Source organism: Diplotaxodon limnothrissa, linkage group LG19 (assembly GCF_057381915.1).
Source record: "Diplotaxodon limnothrissa isolate DT_005_m linkage group LG19, D_limnothrissa_male_GT1.1, whole genome shotgun sequence".
Lineage (NCBI taxonomy): Eukaryota > Metazoa > Chordata > Actinopteri > Cichliformes > Cichlidae > Diplotaxodon > Diplotaxodon limnothrissa.
This window is the reverse complement of record NC_140614.1, coordinates 9,205,994-9,227,014: the sequence shown is the minus strand read 5'-3', so window position 1 is coordinate 9,227,014 and position 21,021 is coordinate 9,205,994. Positions and strand designations below refer to the sequence as shown.

The 21,021-nt window shown below is 39.3% G+C and overlaps 1 protein-coding gene across 1 annotated transcript in view; it reads left to right on the top strand.

The window, feature by feature from the left end:
• The first annotated feature begins 9,300 nt into the window (after nucleotides 1-9,300).
• The window catches only part of rab11fip5a (RAB11 family interacting protein 5a (class I)), a 35,143-nt gene continuing 23,422 nt past the window's right edge, over nucleotides 9,301-21,021 (top strand). Inside the window, exon 1 of the mRNA XM_085342839.1 lies at nucleotides 9,301-9,929. Within this exon, the coding sequence (XP_085198965.1) occupies nucleotides 9,553-9,929 (377 nt within the window). The 5' untranslated portion in view covers nucleotides 9,301-9,552. The remainder of the gene's footprint in view (nucleotides 9,930-21,021) is intronic.

Sequence of the window (21,021 nt, the reverse complement as noted above, 5' to 3'; positions counted from 1 at the left end):
ATATTCACCACAGACAAGCAGAAAGCAGGAGAGGGATTCCTTCAAGCTGGAGGCTGAGATTTTCATGTCTGCTCGTCTTTGTTTCCCTCATTTTGAGCTCTGTTAACTGCGACTGAGATGATTACTGGTTGCCTATGGAGGCAGAAATGTATCAAGTAATAGTAAAAAAAGAGGAAAAATAACCATAACTTGTAAAATATGATTTATGTTATGTTACTGATCACACACTTTATGTCTGACTGTGTCTGTGCCTGCCTCTGAAGGAGATATATATGTGTATATATATATATGTATATATATATATATATATATATATATAATATATATATATATATATATATATATATATATATATATAGATATATAGATATATAGATATAGCTTAGCCATAAAAATCATGAGACTTTAATAGCTAAGATATTATATATATAGCCATTTCATTAATATAGAGTGAATATAAAACAAAGTTTTACAAAAATGATGTAACCAAATATATTTATTTTTTTAATTTCTAGTTTATTTTAATAGCTTTTAGGGAAAAATATCAGTAACACAGTACTTCTGTATGTATGTATTTCTTTATTTTGCGTGTTGTGGATGGATTTCATCACCAACAGATGGCGTCAAATCCAAACACATTTCGATAGAAGTGAAGTCTCTTCACTTTACATCTACACATTTGACCTTTTTGCGCTGATTTGAACATTGTCTGCATTGAACGCCTCACACGTTTTAAACATATAAACTCTTTTAATTTCATATATCTGTAGATTTATATGAAAAGTATATTTTTAGAAGTCTGAAAAACATACATTTAAAAGGGCTGTATTAACATTTATTTCCCTTTGTCAGCACATCCACTTCTATGTGTATAAACACATATAGTATAAATAAGTCCGTGATATGAATAATATGAATATGTGTGTGTGGTTCCTCTGACCTCCTCCTCAGTGCTGGGTGATTGACAGCTGCTGAGGTCAGTCCTCGGTTCTTTCCCACATGGCCCTCAGCCGCAGTTTAGCAGATAATTAAAATATAAATCGGACAAAGACCACTAAGTCTCTGGGTAAGCGTTACAAAGGGAGAGCCCACATCCCCAGAGCTGGTAAACCAACACCTTATTGCTGAGCCCACAAAGAAAAACACGCCGCTCTCCGCCAGCTGTTCACCGCAAGTGGTGTGCTGTGTTCACGGTCCAATCGTCCACAGGCAGCCGGAACCACGCTGCGTTCAGTCCGATGGGAAATATTACACATACTTCCTAATTTACATGATTTAAGAAAAATAAATCGCTGACAGTGACAGGATTTCTTGTTTTCCGGTTTAATTTAGATTAGATTTTTCTAGTAAATATTGTTGTTTTTGTTTTTAATCTTAATCGTGATTGGTCCAAATCCTGTAATAACAGTACGTAAAATAACATTATATAAAAATGAAAAATAAAAATGTTTTTGCGTGTTATTTGAATGGAGAAAAGGTATTTAAACTGAAATTTAAACTAAAGTCAAATCAGTTCAGCTAAAGATTCACTGGCTATGAATACTATGAACACTATGAATGCCTATGTGTATGCATCTTTACATTGTGTGCATCTGAGACACTAACAGCCCACTGAAATATTTGATTTAGCAACTCAAAGAATTATAAAATCACATCTTTATGCATTTTTTGTGATTCTTAAAAGTAAAAAAAAAAAAAAAAAGCAACTTAAAAACTTAATTTTAAACTGCGTGAAAATATACCACATCATTCAAAGTTTTTTTAATTTGAAAATTTTTATCCAAATGTAAGATTTCAATTATGCGTGTGAGAGCGAGCACATGTCTTTTCTAAAAGATAACACTGAAATATGGACATTTAAAATATGAAAATGATGTGTTTTGTTTTTAAAATGAAGCAATTTAAAGTGCTTATTGGTGTATAGTTTTTATCTGCCATAAGGAAAGATTTATATATTTGAACACATCTTGTATTATTACAGTTTTGCTTTACTATATTACTGTTTGTGTATAGCTATGAACTGCTGGCAATATATAAATGTTTTACACTAAGCCTTTCTAGTAGCCTAACAGTCTTTCTAAGGACAGTTAAGATCAAATTTGAGCCTTTCTGCAATAAAAAGATATTTAAATTTAAAAAAAACAAACAGCTAACAGTAAAGTGTGCATAACTCACATGTATGGAAGGTCATTAAAGCTGACCTACTGCTTGTCTAAGGTCCTTTAACAAATTTAATGCATAGCTTCTAACTTTAAAAGGTGGGCTTTCAAACATTGTGCTGTTTCAACTAAGACTTGATGATTTTATGAATTATCAACTAAATTATTGAAAATTAGCATTTATAGAAAAAAAATGAAAGGACTGATAATATTAAGAGGATTAACACTAAGAGTAGAAATCTTGTATTTAAATGTAAAGTTAAAATGAATTCATTTTTATAAATCTTGCAGGTTTTCTGTTATTTAATGAACTCCTGACTGAGCATAATGCAACGTGATAAGCATTTACAGGCAGTCACAGCTGTTTTGGGCCTTGTGTATATGGGTCAGTTCTAGGGTCACGTATGAGGACAGGAGTGCGGCATTTCATTACGTTTATGAGGGTGAGAAAGTGAGCCCTGATTAGGTTTCTAATTACTCACTTAAACTCTAAGTAGGCCATTTGCACTCTGGTGCTTGAACTGGATCCATCTCAGAGCTCGTCTATCTGTTTCTCTTGGCTCCACAGAAAGTACGTGTGTGTGTGTGTGTGTGTGTGGCAGCTGCTCACACTTATTGTCTTCTAGAGTGTGTGTTTATATGTGTGCGCGCATTCAATCCCAGCATTTTACACATGGATTAGTGGTGGTTATGTAACAGCTGTCGGTGTCAGGATCTGATATGAATCTGTGAGCCTGATCAGGGGATGATTGACAGCTCAGCTCCCAGAATAGATGAAGAATCTCTCTTTGATGAGGCCCTAAACTCAGAGTTGATCTCTTCACGGGGGCTTTTTAGAAAATCTCTGCCTCGTCTATGATTGGCAGGGATAACACCTTAATTAGCCAGATGACTTTGTCAAAACATTTTAGAGACTGTGAAATTCTGACTCTCATTTCAACATTTTATTTAAAAATAACAGATAATGATGATTTTTGTTGTTCCACAAGGTCTATCTTGTAGATTTTCTGCACTTTTGGATCATATCACAGTATTTTTACGAGCAGATGAAGTATGCACATCTATGCCATGTTTAATATTTAATCTTTATAACTTTCCTTCCATGTAACACGGCCACTGCAAACAGATGAAAGATTTTTTATCATTAACTAGTTGTTCAAGTCATATTTGCAGTGAAAGTGGGACACAGGAGTGCGCATTTGCAATGTGAAACATTGATTTTGTTTCAAATGTTAGCCATTTTATTTTTTATTTTGTTGTAAATCATCAAAAAATAATTATAATTAACATCCATGACATGCAGTGAGGGTCAAACATGGCAGTGGAGTCTCAATGATCAGCCTCGGTCAGCACGTGCAAGTAGGACTCTGATATCCTTCTTCATATATGTGTATTACTGATCAGAACCCTTTGACAACAATGTGTGGGAGTGTCACTATCATGAGATAGACTGGGAATATGTCAAGCTCCAATGTTGGCAGGATCTTAGCTGCTTGGTTTTCCGAAATAAACAATGCCCTGCCTTCTAATGTCCCTTGATTGTGCAGCCATATTGTAGGAAATATAACTTAAAAATGCCTGAACCATTTTAGTAACGCATGAATCTCTGCGGTGTGCATTTTTGTGCATGTCTGAATGATCACATGCATCCCTGGGTGGATAACTTGATGTCCAACTAGGCCCACGTTGCTATAAAACAGGAGCATTAAGTCAAATTTCTTTCCAAATGAAGCCCCATAGAGGGCGCCATAGGATCCTATCTAAAACTCATCCTCACTGTTACCAAAGGTAAAGAGTAGTGTTTAAATATTAGAAAAACTTTAATAGAAAATGAACACTTGCCACTTGAATGAACTTATGTAGCAAAATAGACTGAATAAAATCAAAAGTAAAGTGGCCACAATGCAAACTTATGTTTCCTGCGTGTCATATATTTGGACTATTATTTGTGATTGATGTTACATATGTGATGCATGATGAATTAAGTTATTTATAGTGAACATATTTGCATATCAAATTTGAATCTGTAACGCATCTACAGCTGTGAAGATACAGCGCAGAGCTGGAGAACACTTGAATAAATGTGGAGATGCATTCGCTGAAGTGGGAGTTGAGCAGATGAGGAAGATGGGAAGATAAGATGCTTGAGTTATTAGATTTGTCTTTTTAGTCACATTTCCAAATTGTTCATCAAAAGTTTCAGCCATGTGGGTGAAATTTCAGCGAGCCCTCAGAACTCATGCAAAGCGTGTCAGCCATTTCTGGTCATCCCCCGAGTTTTGATTTGCATGAATACAGGAAAAAGGATTTCACTCTTAATAGAGGTCATAGTAAGGTCGGCTGTTTTTGCATGTTAGGAATTTTTAACACCTTAAGTAAAGACCCATTTAAACTACAGCAACCCGAACAGGTTTTAACCCACAGCATTAAGGCTGGTTTTCAGATGATGCTGTTGATTCTGAGTCTGCCCTCATTGGTTGTCGGACACACTAACAGAAATCTGGACTTTTACCAATCAAACCTGCTTTGTTACTCTGCCAGCATCACATCTTTACACAGCCAACAGTCCATTTTGGCAACGCTGAAATAGTTCTGAGACTTCCTCCAGAAAACTGCAATTTGCAAATTGTACCTGTTTTGAAGGAAGGAAGGTTCAGGGCTGAAGCAATCAGCATCATGGGCTCATCCGGTTAGAATAAGAAAAAGCAGCCATCTAATTCAGAATTATTCTCAGGGTTCTCCTTTTATTCTCAAATAAATAAGGCAAAGAAGGACCGAAACAAAGACACACATGGACTTCCTCAGCTGAAAGAAAACAGGAAAACAGATTTAAGTTACTCATTCCCTTAAACAATACATAAAATAAAACCCAAATAGAACCTCACCTCAGCTGCCGCCCCGTGTGGAAGTGAAGAAAGAGTGAACCAAAAGTGAATGCAGTCCTTATATAATGTGTGACATATAATGTGTGACAGGTGATTGCAATTGAGGACAAGCACCACACCCAATCAAAGGTGAGAGAACTAAACAAGGTGCATCTGGTGAAGTGAGTGGGTGTGCTGGGATGTGCCAAAGGGTGGGTCTCTACAACAGTACCATTTATCAGAACTGTGTTTGCTCCATGTGTCATTTCTGTGGAGCAAAACGGGCGAAACTCTGAAACTATCATCTTCTAGTTACCCTAAAACGAATTCATTCCCAAATCTCATTAAAACCGCGGCTGATGAAATTGTATAAAACATCGCTGACACATTTCTGGTATCTAAAATAATGGGAACACAGTGGACAAAGCTATTTTTTTATGGCAATGACAAAGTGTGAGAGTCAAATCATTGTTTATATTTATTCATCACTCTGTTACATTCTTACATAAAGGCTAAGTGTTGAGAAAGTTTTGACAATTAAAGATAAGGAAGGGGGTAAGAGATTTTTGGCCAGAGGAAAGTGTTATCATGAAGTGGCCACCCCACAGCCTTTTGAACTTCTCCTTCTACTTCAGATTTCATGGTTACAAAGCTTTAAGTGGCCTGTGATCCCCCCCCACTGGTCACCACTTGACAGCCAGCCTGTTTACTCAGGCTTTTTACCTGAGTGGAAAATTTCAAGTGCTTCTGTCAAAATACCACCAACAAATCTCATCAGCAAAAGCAACATGTTACTGTGAGATGGCACATGCAGTAATATTTCATAACTGGGCAGCAGAAGACCAAAGGTTTGAACTAAAACCTGGATTCTGACTGGAAGACAAACTTCAAATTTGAGTTGAAAGTTTTTTCTTTTTGCTTTAAACACAAGATTGATACCATATCTAATCAAATATTAAGCCCATGTCCAGTCATTCTCTATTGGTTGCCCTCCAGTGACATCCAACCAAAATCTGTCAAGCATAATTTCAGTTTAGATTTTTTTTTTTTAACTCAAACAAGCTCTAACAGGTCCCAGCAAAAAGATCATGACCACCAGACAGATCCTGACAAACTGTTTGCAGTCATTCTGCGATCATCATAGTCTACATTTACTTTTTCAAGTGGCACTAAAAAATAGGCTGTAACACCTAAAGTTTTGTCTTCTTGCTGCCTGATCTGACTGAATTGGTGCTGAGGTACTTCAGTCTTAAGCTTACCTTGTAAAACACAATCTATCTTAACCCTGCAACAGCAATCAGGGTATAACAATCAGACACATGCAGCACTACTGTGAGCAGTAAATTTGCAAAAAGATGCTGGCTGTAGAAAAAAATGATGCAATTCAATTCAATTAAAATCAATTGATTATATATTCATATGTTTATGTACTTAATGTTGCATCATCCGTCATGTGCTAATCCCTACATTAGGTGAAATAGATTTTTTTGTAGGATGTGTCATACCTCCATATTTGAGCTTACTCATCATAATAGTGTCTCTAGGTCACAACTCCTGCACATTCATTCATATGACACCAGCCAGTTTTACATACTGTAGGAATGATCTCATACTGATCTATATGAGCTCTGAACCAGTGTCAATCTCAAAGGTGGCGAGGGTGAAATTGAGAGAGCTTCTTCTTCTATACAGTCCTGGACTTGTTTGTGGGATTACATAAAACTAAGAACCCAGATGCACTTTACATGAACAGATGACGGTTATGGAAGAAAAACTTTAAATTTACTTTGAGGATGAGCTTTTAGTGTGAAAATTGGAAGCTGGGGGCGATGTTAGGAAAAGACCACTTCTGACTGAGTTTGTGTTTATCGCAGAAAGAAAAAAAAATTGCAAATGATCGGTAACTGGCACACGAGTCCTGCACAGCAAATTCCACTCCTGTAATTGTGGCACACGCAGAAGAAAGAAAGACAGTAAGAGATGTGATGCTCCTCCCACTGTCTTGCAGGTTGTTCTGGCCTGTGCTTTCTAACACTTGCCTGGGAGGGTCATGAATTGGCTCACCTGGGCATTCCAAGCTATATGAGCTGGCCAAGATGTGCAATGTTGTGTTCTCAATTTCGTTCGACTTGGCATCAATCAACCTTGGCGTTTGTGTTTTGCTGGTTTATTTTTAGATAAATTATATTGGATTGACACTTACTTTGAGCCAGTCTGAGACGCTGGCTAGGAAGCAGAGGAGGCAGAAATAGTATAAAATGTTTAAGATAATTACTCTTAATTAAAATAAATGAACCTTTTGACTTCATCAGTAAAAAGATGTGATTGGCAGTAGATATTTCTAGACTTTCTTACATGCAAGTTATGGGCACTTCAGCACTACAGCATTAATGGGCATCAGCCACTCTCAGTCTCACATGTGACCCTGGGTCACATGGCGTTTTTCTCCACTGCAGGTCAAGTCAGTTCAGATGGACTGAAGCAGGCGAGTCAACAGGGAACAAGTCTTCTTCACAGTGACAGCTGCTAAGAGGCAAACGGGGGTCTGACTGGTGAAGAGAAAAGTGTGGAGGACGGGTAAGAGGACCACAAGTCTGCACAGGACAAAAGAAAACAGAACGAACTGGCATAAATGTGAAGCCGTAAACAGCAAACAGCCTGACAAATGACATGAGCAACCACAATCGGTTAAAACATGCCGTAAACATGAGGCAAGCTCTGACTGGGAACTCAGTAAGGGACGGTGCATCTCCTGTTACAGAGAGAAAGAATATACTGACATTTATGCCAAACTGTGTCATTAGAAAAAACAGCCTTCAAGAAGTGATAATCTGCGGTTGAGTTCTGGAAACATTAAATACGGTGAAACCATCATGTGACACAGGATGTGCCAATAATATCCGTGTAGTCACCTACATGCCAGTTATTGTTGACTTAATGTCATGACCTTTGGCACTTTCGATGGGGGAAATCCTGCCTGCAGGACTGATTAAAACAACGTGGCTTTTATATTTTTTATCATTACAGATACCCAAAGGTCTTCTGTACAAGTACACAATGCTAATAGAAACACAATGTTATACTCTGTTTGTGAAAAACTAACCAAAGGTCTTCAGAAAACACTTGAACTCATAAGCTTGCCAGCTGATGTGTGAAGCTAAGTGTTAGCATACTGCTAACACAGTGGATGATCGGGAAGGCATGTAATTCTGCAGTTATTCGATCCAAATTCAGACAAAGTATTTGTAAATCATCATAAATGACTGACAATCTGCCCATTGTATGGATCAGTGATGGAAAACCAACCAGCGTGGATAAAGATACAGTCTAGAAGTGAATTACACTGAGATAAAAGTGATGGAAAAGTGGTCAAACAACAGTCAGCAAACTGATCTGTAAACCCTGAATGAAATTATTGGTCTCTACATCAATAAATTTTAACACTAAATGGGAGGCTTAAGTATCCACGACACAATCTGCTGAAAGATCTGATATTTAGGACTAATCCACTTCATTGTGTTCTATTGATAATAGAGCGACGCGATTGGTTGTAGGTCTCCTTAAAACTCAAAATACATGAACAACTGAAAGATGCTTTGTTGTATTAACAAATTATTGGTAAAGTAAACCTCAAAGTGATTGAGTGGTCATTAAAATGTGTTCAGAATTTTAAAATGAATGAAAATTCAGCTCATAAATGATAAATCATGACACACTGCTCTCCACTGCATATCATAATTGGAATCAGTAATACTGGCCCTGTATTTACTTGGTATCAGAGCAAAGCCAAGATTTCACACAGCACTAAAATTAAAATGCTAAAATTAAAGTGAAACTAACAAAAAACTAAAAAACTAAACTGAATTAAAAACAAAAAAGTTAAATTGAGCTCAAAATAATAATAACAAAAAAATAGGAAACTCTAATAACTCTGGTGTGCTGTGGTGGAGTTATGTTGGCACACGCTGTCACGGAAACTTCGTCTGGCTTTGTAGTTGTGCAGCTTGTAACTCAGACAAACAGGTTAAGGGCGGAGTGTTGTTGATGTGATGCTTGAATAATAGCTTTCACCCAGGGGATACATCGGGCCCTACGTTACAGCCCAGGCAAGTGTGTGTGTGTGATTTCTCCGTGCATGCAGCCATGTGTCGAGTCGGCGCTGAACTTCCTCGTCCTGCATTAGAAGAAGGAGGATAGAGAGGCGTGACGTCGCTGGCCGCAGACAGGCCCGTGCGGCAGGGGGAGAGAGGCAGGGACGGACGCTGCTGCTGCCGCAGAGCAGACTGAAGAATCGCAGGAGCAGCCGGGCACGAAACAACCGGCAACCACGGCAACTTTGTAGAGACGCCAGACGGCCATAATGCGGCACCGCCCGCCGACGACCCCGGAGCTGATGTGACTGTGCACAACCAGAACCGGGAGGAAGCGGCGGACACCACCACCTCCCTTCGCTCTCTCTCTCTCGGTGTGTGCGCAGCCGGTCGGTTTGTCGTTCTGTCTGTCTGGAGGGAGGAGGTGGGGGGACGGACATGTCCTCGCTAAACGTACCGGAGGACCAGAAATGGGTACCGACACACGTCCAGGTGACGGTTCTGAGAGGCAGGGGCTTACGGGGCAAGGGCAAGCACGGCACCAGCGATGTGTACACCATCATCCAGCTCGGGAAGGAGAAGTACTCGACCGGCGTGGCGGAGAAGACGACCGAGCCGGAGTGGAAGGAGGAGTGCTCGTTCGAGCTGCAGCCCGGTGTGCTGGAGAGCGGCGGGCAGAGCGGATACCCGGCTGGGAGCTGCGAGCTAATCCTGACGGTGATGCACAGGGCGCTCATTGGGCTGGACGTGTTCCTCGGACAGGCTGTGATCCCTCTGGATAAAGTCTTTCTCGAAAGTAGATGCGTGAAAAACGAGTAAGTCCAACTGTCTCCGCTTGTAATAGTTGTGTGTGTGTTTTTAGTACGAGAACCTGCTACAGTGTGGCAAAAAAGCTGCGTGGATATGCTTTCACGTGTTGTTGTTTTATCTAATTTCCCATATCCCTTGAACCCGTCAAGGGTGTTTTTCTTGTCCAGTCCGCTTTTTGTCCCGTTTAACTCGCCACACAGTTTGTTGTTAGATACAAACACAGCTGTCAAATCTCTGGTGCTGCATCAGGGCCCTGCAGACACACCCTCCCTCCTCCCACAGACAGACCAAACTAACTCTTAGCAACCATCAGCGCACTCCCCACTGAGGCTCAAGGCTCCCCTACAACTTCTGCAAACCTCACATCCTCCACAATGTTTACATCATCAGCTGCTTGCGGTCGGTTCTTTAGAAAAGAAAAAACCCCACCAACAACAACTGTTGTTTCCCCATAGCTGAAGCATAGAGTAGAGCTGGATTAATGCTTGTCCCAAATCCAGGGATTAACCAACAGTTACATGATCCCAATAAAGCTTCAAGGTATTTTTAGCAATAACATGCTGTTTCACACAAGCCCCGCCCACTACAGCAGGAAGTTTGGTGATAAATCTTTGGAGGAATCTTTCCGTTTCTTTTTCATGGTAACAGAAATCTTCTTTTTTTTTGTGCATCTCTCTAATGGTGCAAACAGGAGCTTTTCTTTTCTTTTTTTGTTGACAACACCTTCAGAGAATATCGAAATGTGTGACATTTGTAGGTTGAGTAATAATGGCACATAAGCAGTTAGCTGTTAGATAAAAAGGTGGGTTTTGCACTGATGGTTCAAAGGCACTTTTAGCAAAAGATCTGACATTTACAGGAAGGTTTTGGATACCTAAAGGTTTTCCTACTGCTTGCGTGTTCGTACCACTGCTCCAAAACTTGACGAGCTTCCCTTCTACTTTTCATCCACCAAACCAGGGTCAATAAAAAAGTAAGTCCAGTTGTTATATCTGACAGTAGCAATAAGTGCTACTCAGAACTGGTACATGATCTTGCCCCATCATGCTGACACCACACTAAAAGATGTTATGTTTTGTCGTGTTGGCTAACAAAATGCCACATGAAGCAGTTTTTTTAAAAATCTTTTATGTGACTGCCACCTGACCTAAGTGTGCTTTCAGTCAAACAGAGCCATGAATTTGAGACGAAAGGGGAGCAAGTCTCCTCCAGTCGGCCCTGTTGGAGCTGGTCAATTGAAGGTTAGAGCCAGCCTGTGATGATGATGATGTGTCAGCAGTTTGGTGCTGTGGTACATTCAGTGTCTTCACGTGGGATTCAGTGAATGTTCACTGGTTATTAGCAACACCAGCAGCTTTCAAAGCTTCCAGCTTCAATTCTCGTCTTTGCTACTGAAGAGAAAATATATGCTAGAAGGTTTGCAAAAGACCCCCCAAAACAAACATTTGAACACGACGATTTACAATAGTTGACTTTGATACATAAAAAAGCTTATAATTAGACATTTCTTCTTATTCTTCCAACACCAAAACACTATACCCAGCCAATGCGTGTATAATTTAAAGACAAGAAAGGCTACCTGTGGGCTGAAGGTATTCAGCATCTGCTCGCTCCCTGTTCTCTGAGTTTTGCTACACAATCAGATCCTGTATGTTCTGACTACTCTTGCATTAAATCATGGGAAATGTTCAAACAGGAACTTAGAACAAATAGAAAAGTTTGCTCATTTTAAAAAGATACTTCCAACTACTAGCTACTACTATAAGCCTCTGGTCGTATTAGGCCTTGTGAGGTTATTACAACAAACCCCCCTGAGTGTATTGGCTTTTCATTTTGTAGGATAATGGCTATTCTCATTCTGAGAAAAGTAGTATTTGTTTGCTGCATGTTAATGTGTTTTCTGCAGAACCTGTTGTATTTCTCAAGTGCACCAGTTTTTAAAGTTTGATTCAAACAAAAACTCTCATAAGAGCTTTGTCTAACAAATATGGAAGCTAGCGAAGTACAGATAAGCTAATAAGAGATTCACAGTACTGTGCAAAAGTCTTGAACTGCCTGTTATGTTTTATGAAATAGGTGCATTTTGAAATGTGCAAACATGCATGGAAATACAGTATATAAATCAAAAGCACAGTTTGTACAATTCTAAAAAGCTTGATAGTCAATATTTGGTATGACTTACTTACTTTAATTCTTCAACATAGTCTGAGTTCACTTAGGCAGCTTTCTTTAGGAAGTTCACCAGGCTTCTGGAAGGTCTTCCAAAGCTCTTCTTTAGATTTTAGCTGCCTTTTGTTTCATTCTGTCAAGATGATCCCACACTGGAGGCCAATCCATGACTGACAGTGTCCATTGTGTGTTTTTCTATCAAGGTATGCTTTTACTGTGTTGTCCATATGCTTGGAATCAATTCCATGCTTAAAAATGAAGCAGTAGCCAATCAGCTGCATTCAAAACCGATATTGCATGGTGCATTAAAATCTGACATTACTTTGCGTGTTCATATTTACATCAGTTTTTACAAGTTCTCCGACACCACTGACTGAGATGCAGCTTCAAACCATGACTAAGCCTCCACCGTGTTTTACAGATTGCTGTAGATGCTCACTGATGTGTCTCTCTCCTAACTCCCTTATACATATTAATGTACTAATATTAAGATTCGTCACTCTCTAGGACCTCTTGCCACTGCTTTTAAGCTCAGTTCTTGTGTACACTGGAATTCCTCTAACAGTAGATGGACCAACTGAAGAATATTGTTTTCAAATACTGTTCAAGATGGTTTTTCTTTTGTTTTTTAGGCTTACTACTTTTTCTTTTCGCCTCCACTTGTCTAGTTTCTGTTTCAAATTGCACACCATGCTGAGATATACAAAGTTTTCGGCTAATAGCTCGTTGGGAATCACCTTGTTGGTACAAAAATACTATTTTTCTTCAAGTCAAACTGTGTTATTGTTGACATGTTTTTTGTTTTCTTTTCTTTTTTTTTAGATGTACAGTGCTGTACACGCTAGTGATCATAACTAATGAACAACTTCAGTAGATTGTGTTTTGATAGAACCCTGTTAAATGTAGTAGCTACTTTTGGCAGCTCCCTCTTCACAAGGGGTCACCACAGCGGGACGCTCCGCATGCTTGATTTGGCAGAGCTTATGCCGAATGCCCTTCCGAATGCAACCCTAAAGTTCAAAACCAAATTGAACTGAACTGTTTGTCGAAACCAGAAAATAAAGTGTTACAGTGATAATGGGACAAAACAGCTCAGTTTATTAATATTCAGTTTGAGTTGACAGTTGATGCTTGACACTTAACGTACCCCTCTCCATCATTACTGTGATCTTCTGCTTTGGAGAACATTTTGTCATCAGGTTGATCATTTTATGTAACTTTCCATTCATTGTATACATGGTTTGAATACATATACGATCATTAAGGTGACAATATTTAAATATTTTTAAGGAAAATGAACATGAGAAAGACGAGAAGTCTAGTTTGACATACACAATGCAAAATTGGTTTCCTCAAGTGTGCTGTTTGTGTTAGTTGAGTTTTTTTTGGATGGTGATCAAATCTAGAGGGAAACATAAATGATGGCAGTAAAATCTGATAATAAAAACATGATGAAAGTACGACTGATAGACGGCTTACATAAGGTTAGAAAGAGAACCGGTAGCTTTTCAACTCACTCAACAACCATGAAACGAGATTAAAAGTGACCTTTCCTTTTAGACTGCCATGCAATTTAATGGGAAAACACAGAATAATGCAGTGACAACAGCCTTGTAATTATTTTAGCAGAGGTTAAGAAGCAAGGTGTGCATCTGTAACTTTACAGATTTTAATAGTTAGCCCTTTGGAAGAGTTTGAAGCATCACACTGTATATTTCTACCCCCCCAGCCACCCTATTTTCTGACTTTTATTGTCTGCAGGATTCATCATTTTCCATACAGTGTACTTCTGAATCAGCATGTTCTAGTCAGTGAGTGGAAATGAGGAATGAGCTTTAAATTTGGACGCATTTATATTGGACTGCATGAGTTAACTCTGCTCATTTGACTTGCCTTGTGATTCTGTTAAAAATGAATCGATAAACAACTTGTAATTCAACATTAACACAGGACTTCGCTTTGAGCTGAGCCTTTTGACTTAGATGGAGTCTTACTTGCCTTTTTAAAACCCAAGAATGCGAGAGGAAAAGTGTTGCTAATGAATTTAACCAAGTGTTTATCTTTAACATGAGTTGCAACCTCCGATACGTTTAACTGAGTAGCACAATTGTTACTTCAAGGAATATGTCATTAAACAATTTAGCTACATTATTGTGTCTGTAGGTCAGAAAGGTTGCGTTACTTGCTAGCTTCTGTTTCTCCAGGACTGGCTAGCTTAATGCTTTAATAAAAGTGTTATACCATATTTTTGTATGAAACCAATGAGGATGCTGCCAGTTTGTCTTGTATGTATGTGTCATCAAGTGCATGTATTGGTTTAATTTCTTTAAACAAGTCAGCTAAAACAAAAAGTCCCATAGTGACAATGTTTTCAACCTTATCATGTAGCTAATGTTAGCTTAAGCTAGTTATCTATTGCTAGCTTAACAAATTAAGAAAAGCTATCAAAATCAAGTGTTTACTGGTAGTAGAGTTTCAATATTAATTGCTCAAATATTCAAAAAGGTATCAAATTTGTTGAAGGGTACAAAATGACTAAGTTGGTGCTAAAACGGTGTTTAGTACCTTGACTTGTTCCTAATTCATGACAAAATCAATGGTAATGAATTTTTTTAAATACATCAAATATATCTAGTAACTGGTTTAAATGAGATTTTCACCTTTTATTTTAGTTTGAATATGCATGGCACTGAAAATATTGGAGTTTTGACTCATTGTAAGACTGCAAAATGATAAATCATGAATCTATTGTGAAAGTTGCCTACAGTGAAAACTGAGGCAATTTCAATCAATAAGCACTCTAGGTTCGGTAACTTTTTGTAGTAACAGAGAAGCTTTACACAAGTATGTAAGAGTATTAAAAACACAGTTTATATTCATAGTTAGCAATGAAAGAAGTAAGAAAACATATCAAATATGTTCCTCCTTCAGTAATTCTTTTCAAGAAACAAAGATAGAAGTGGATCTTCCTTCAAAAGAGTGACCACAGCATATTTGCATTTTGCATTACTGGTGTAGAGCAGATTACTGGAAAGGTGGGCGTTCGGTGAATTCCCCTACTGGGTCTGTCAGGAAGAAGCTACAAAGGCCCTGCCAGTGCAGCAGGGAACCCATGTTGTTAACAGAAAATTCATTTTGCCAGGCTTTTGCTGATTATCAGATTTGCCATATTCAGGTTTCCTTTATAATCAAGTTTCTTCCCAAGAGTATAAATGTCAGCTCTTTTATTCAGTTATTTATTTATTTATTGTTTGCTGCCTGCCAGTGATTCTTTACTGGTTCAGTGCTTCTTGTTGTGCTAAGATTATATATTTAGATTTGGTGCTTTACAACTTCTTCTTTGGTATCGGCTCTCTGTCACAGTTCCCTGCCCTGTTGTGTATGTGTAGGAAGAAAATCTGTGATGTTGTTTCAGGCCTGAGAGCTGAACATCTATTTGCTGAGTGAGGCAGGAAGATGGTGTGTTTATTTCTGTGTGTGAGAGAGAGAGATGTAGATCCAGAAAAATCCTCTGCTAAGAGCCAACAGACTTTCAGTAGCTACAAGCTGGAGAAAATCTAGTCTAATGGACATTAAAAGTTATATAACAGTGTGACCTGTTAAGTCACCCTAGATAATATAAATGTAGCATGGCTTTCTGGGAAAATTTTCCATGGAGATTTTTCAGACAATAATCTGTATAGATTATACAGATAGCCGAGTATGCAGGAGTCCACTGGTCGTTCGAGGGATATGTTCCTGAGTGATGGAGAGGCAGTGTGTGTCTACATCACAAAAATCTCATCAGACCATCTGGTTGTATTCAACAAAGCCAGAAAGTAAAGGAGAGGAGGCGCACATAGAGGATGACTGCTGTTTTGTTTGCTAATATTTTGTAGCAGGCCACAATTGCTAGATGAGTTTGACTTGCTTCCAGATCTAGGTCAGCTAACATTGCTGCCTTTTCGTGTATTTCTAGCTAGTCAAATAGCTAGCATGCTAATGTAAAGTTATTTTAAAGTGATGCCAGGTTAGCTCCTCTCTAGTATTAGCATTGTGCCATAGTGTGGCATATTGTATAATATCATCAGTATAGTGGTTACTAACAGTGGCAGTGAGGGGTACCTTTGGAGTTTGTATTTATAGCTAATGCTTGCTTTTTGTCAAGATTGAAGTGTAATCACTACTTTAAAATTAAAAATGCAAACATTCTTGCTTTTCCTTGATGACCAAATTACATTTGGAATCATGAGAAATCTCTTAAGTTTATTAGACTCTACGTAAGTCGATGAACAATCCCCTGATTTTAATTTTTTTTATGATGAAGGTAATGAGTAGTGATGTGATTAAACTAAGGTAATTTAAGGGGTTAGATAATGTGAGTTAATCTGTAGTGAATACCTCTTTGTTACTTGCAGAGCATCACTGGTGAGTTAAGTAGTCATTCAGGAGGGAAATACAGTTTATTGAAAGATGATAGGGAAAAGTTATACATGCCCGATTGCTTAAGTTTCCCATTGAGTCCCCCGTCCTGAAAGTCTTAGGTCTGTTGCCTAATTTTCTTCTCATTTGCTTCTTTCTTACTCGGTACTTAGATATTTAATGGTAGTTGTTGTACATAAACCTTGGAAAGCTGGCAGACTCGAGCGTCACATTTCGGCTACTTTTCAGACTGAAACACTGGAACGCAGTGGTGGCAAGAATGTGGTAAACTTTGCGTTGCAAAAAATGTTCTTGGATGTCTTCTGGTGGCCTTGCATATTAGTGCCTGATTCTTGTAGATATAGCTTAAAACCTGATTACAATGTATTATTTGGCATAGCCTGCGTTAGTATTCTGTAATCTGCATTTATTTTTATTTTGCATTTTCTTTTATTGTGGATTCTTTTTTTCTGTCTGTTATTGCAGTCTATCTAGTTTTTATACAACGAGCATTCATGTCCAGGTTTATTTATCACTCATTTATCCCTAATATGTATCTGCGACTATGTGGTTTTAAAGAATTGGGAGGGAAGTTGGTCGGTAGGTTTTTCGCTCATAGCATCCAGATGTGGAATGTGGTTTGGGTCTCACAGCCTGTCTGCTTCTTCTGCTGAGGAAGCAGGAATCCAGGGCATATTACCAGTATTACCCACAGTATTCCTGAAGGGCTTGTTGGCCTAATTAATTCAGAAAGGTGTAATGGGAAGTGTTCAGTGTTGGTAACTCAAATGAACAACACTGCTTGCATCCTTTTTTATGCACTTGGATATGATATGGAGGTGATGGTCTGCTATCATTGTTGAAGACCACTGACTGCTGTATTTTTTTCACTATATCCTTTGTTTTGGCTGTAATTGTTCATTATTTTATGAATTTTCTGCTGAATCATTTCATCATTTTGGATAAAAAGTTGACCCTTTTCTTACCTTCCCCCCCCCCCCCCCCCCCCCCCCCAACAGAAAATCCCTGCCAGCACTAGAGCCGAACATTGATGACGATTCCTAACAGAGTATTGTTAAAAAGAAAACCTTGTGTTTTTTGGGGTTTTTTTGGATTACGCTGTAATATAGCAGTTTGTAGTGTGTTGGAAATTTTGGTAAAGGTTTTTGTTTCAAAAATACTCTCATCTACTGAAGTCCTTGTGCGTTAGCATGAGCACAGCCCTCTAGAGCTGCTAGAAAAGCTGTTAGCTTCATTTCTAAATGTGACAGACTGTTCGAGAAGTGACAAAGTTTCTTCACTTGCTTGTGTTTTCTAAAGTTGTAGTGCAAGATGCACTCTGCACTCGTGTCCCTGGAGTGTACTCCCTGAAACTGAAACCCGTCTGATGCTTCTGCTAGATAAACGCAAAAAAAAGAGAAGAAGAGAGCGATACGACCTTAAATGCCAACATATTTGTTAAATCATGTGCTGCTAAGTTCCACAGCTCACACGCCCTTGGCAATGGTTTCATTTCACTCTTGTGTCTGGCCCCGATACCACAGAGGCTCACAGAGGCTGACTACACACTGGATGAAACGAGTTGATAGCCTACTTGTGTTGTAATTTCAGCTCTCGTCTGCTCCGAAGGGTGGTTTCTAGGGATTGACATATAGCCTGTAAGTTGAAGTCTGCAATAAGACAGCAGCTTCAGAGTGGGAACATCTTCCTGTCTGCTCTGTGGTAGATCAGGGAGATTGAGGAGATGGTGGTGTGTTGCTGGGATGGGGTGGAGTGTTGTGATTTCCTGTTTTCCCAAGATGGGGAAGCAGATGTGTAGTTATGCTCTGCAGCTCTGGAATGGCATTTTTCCCTCTCTTATGACAATTAAAAGCCTGTTTAGACTTCCACAAGTTCCCAAAAACAAGAAGAACATTTTCCATCTTTATTGTGTTTTCACTTAGTGCTTATAACGAAAACCGTGTTTGCACAATGGCCTTAGTGAACTATACAGTTTCTGTGTGGGATGATGCTTTTGGGAAACTGGCTCCTCTTCGGTAGCAGGCTGTGCTCTGCCTGAGTATGTGGGCTACAAAATGTAGGTTGCTGCTTTTGTCTCTCTTGCAGTTTCTGTATTTGGGCCTCTTGTGTGTTTTACTTGTTGTTCACATTTATTATTGTCAAGCTTAGTCATGCATCAGGCAAGAACAGGTGCACGTACAACGGAACTGTACGTGGCCTTTTAAGTATTTTGCAACTTCTTTATTTTTATATGACCAGTTAGAAATGTTATTTTGAGAAGACAAAGGCACAAAATGTTACCGTGTGCAGGTTTAGAGAAAGATGTACATATTTTTAATGAATTACAATCCCTGTAATGTTAGTGATGGTGGCTGTAGTACTAAGTATCCCTGAGGAAACCTTGCATAGCTTCCCTGGCCCTGTGTTTGGAATGTGAACCCCACCTCGGCTGACGTGCCAGGAGGAGGACCGATACTATTGTTGACACGTCGATGTGAAATTCGAAACCACACCTAACAGGCGTTTGAGACATATTATTAGTGACAGGAGAATGAGCCCACACAAAAAAATCTGTTTTGGCTCCAGACATTAAAAAGAAAATAGACAAGTTCAGAGCTGAGGAATTGACTTTGTTGACATGTTGCTCAATAATCCCTTAAAAGGATTTGTCTTAATGAAACGCGCCAATATAAATACCTTATCTGGATTAGACTAAATCAGCCTCAAACTCATCATTCAGCAAACGTAGAAACATAAGACCCAGGCTTATAGGCTGTATGTATTTGCTTCATTGGAGTGCTGCTCCCGCCTACGCCTTTTTCATGTGTGTGAATGATATCTGGTTCGTTAATGAAAACAACGTGCTCAAGTGGCAGATTTCCATTGTTGCCTCATTTCTGTGAGGTATAGTTCTCTTGTTCTTGGGCCGTAAAAAGCATTCCTCTCTCCTTATACGCCGAGCTCCACCTGCTCATTAGTCGTGCCTCTTGGAGTTTGACTTTTAGAGTTGCTTTACTAATTGTTTTCAGTGACATTCTTCTTGGGTGTTACCATGTTTTCAGGGCTGAACTTGAGGTCAGAGGCAGGACGATGATGATTACATAACAGGCTGTGCAGTGAATTATATGACTTGTGTTATTTCTTCTCTGCAGCCTACTATTACGCCAGTGTTGTTGCCAGAAACGACTTTCCTGTCTCTGTTCGTCTGTAATCAAACAGAAGATTGGTTGAAGAGTAGGGATGGGTATTGATAAGATTTTCACGATTCCGATTCCATTTTCGATTCTGTTTAAAAATTAGATTCTTTATCGATTCTCTTATCGATTCTTTTTAAAAAAGGAGAACACTAAGGTCGATTAGCTTAGAACTTTGTTTTATATCTTCTCTTTGAACAAGATAGAAATTTAGGAGTAACATGGCCTTACAAACCCAACAGTGAGATCTTAAGAGATCCAGCCTACGGCTCTTCAATGGGGTGTCACAGGGTCCCCGGGAAAAAAAATTGTAAATGTAAAATAATAAAATAAATATTCTTCTGTAGCAATAACAAAGTACCGTATTTTCACGACCATAAGGCGCACTTAAAAGTCTTAGATTTTCTTCAAAAAGTGCGGCGCGCCCTATAGCGCGGTGCGCCCTATGTGTTGTAAGGAGGACGTAGTAGAGAACACCATGAGAACGTTAAAGGGTGAAGTGTGGGCGTTGATCGTATATACCGGGACAATCGCACATACCTGTATAAAAGAACAGGTATGTGCATTATGCAGGACATCGTTGTTTTAACAACCCTGAAAATGGCAAAGAGACACGCTTACGAAGCACAGTTTAAACTGAAGGCCATCAGCTACGCGGAGGAACATGGAAATCGAGCAGCGGCGAGAGAACTTAAGATTAACGAATCGATGGTTCGCAAATGGAGGAAGCTGGAAAACAAGCTCCGGCAGGTCAAGAAAACGCAGCTGAGTTTCCGCCCGAGTTGGAGGAAAGACTCCAGCGGTGGATCATCGAGCAAAGAGCGAGCGGGAGAAGCGTTTCGACGGTCACCATTCGGCTAAAAGCAGTTTCACTAGCTGAAGAGATGAACATTGAACATTTCCAAGGAGGTCCGTCTTGGTGCTTTCGTTTTATGAAACGGTGCCATTTTTCCATCCGGACCAGGACTACGGTAGCGCAGCAACTTCCAGCGGATTACGGTATAAGGAAAAGCTGGCCATCTTCCGCTCCTACTGCAGCAAACACATCGGCGACAAAAACATCCAGCCCAGCCACATCACAAACATGGACGAGGTCCCGCTCACTTTTGACATCCCGGTGAGTCACACTGTGGAGAAGAAGGGGACCAGCACGGTAGCGATACGCACAACGGGGTATGAAAAGTCTTCTTTTACTGTTGTGCTTGGCTGCCATGCTAATGGACAGAAACTGCCGCCTATGGTGATTTTTAAGCGAAAGACTTTGCCTAAAGAGAAGTTTCCAGCAGAAATCATCATTAAGGCAAATGAAAAGGGCTGGATGGATGAGGAAATG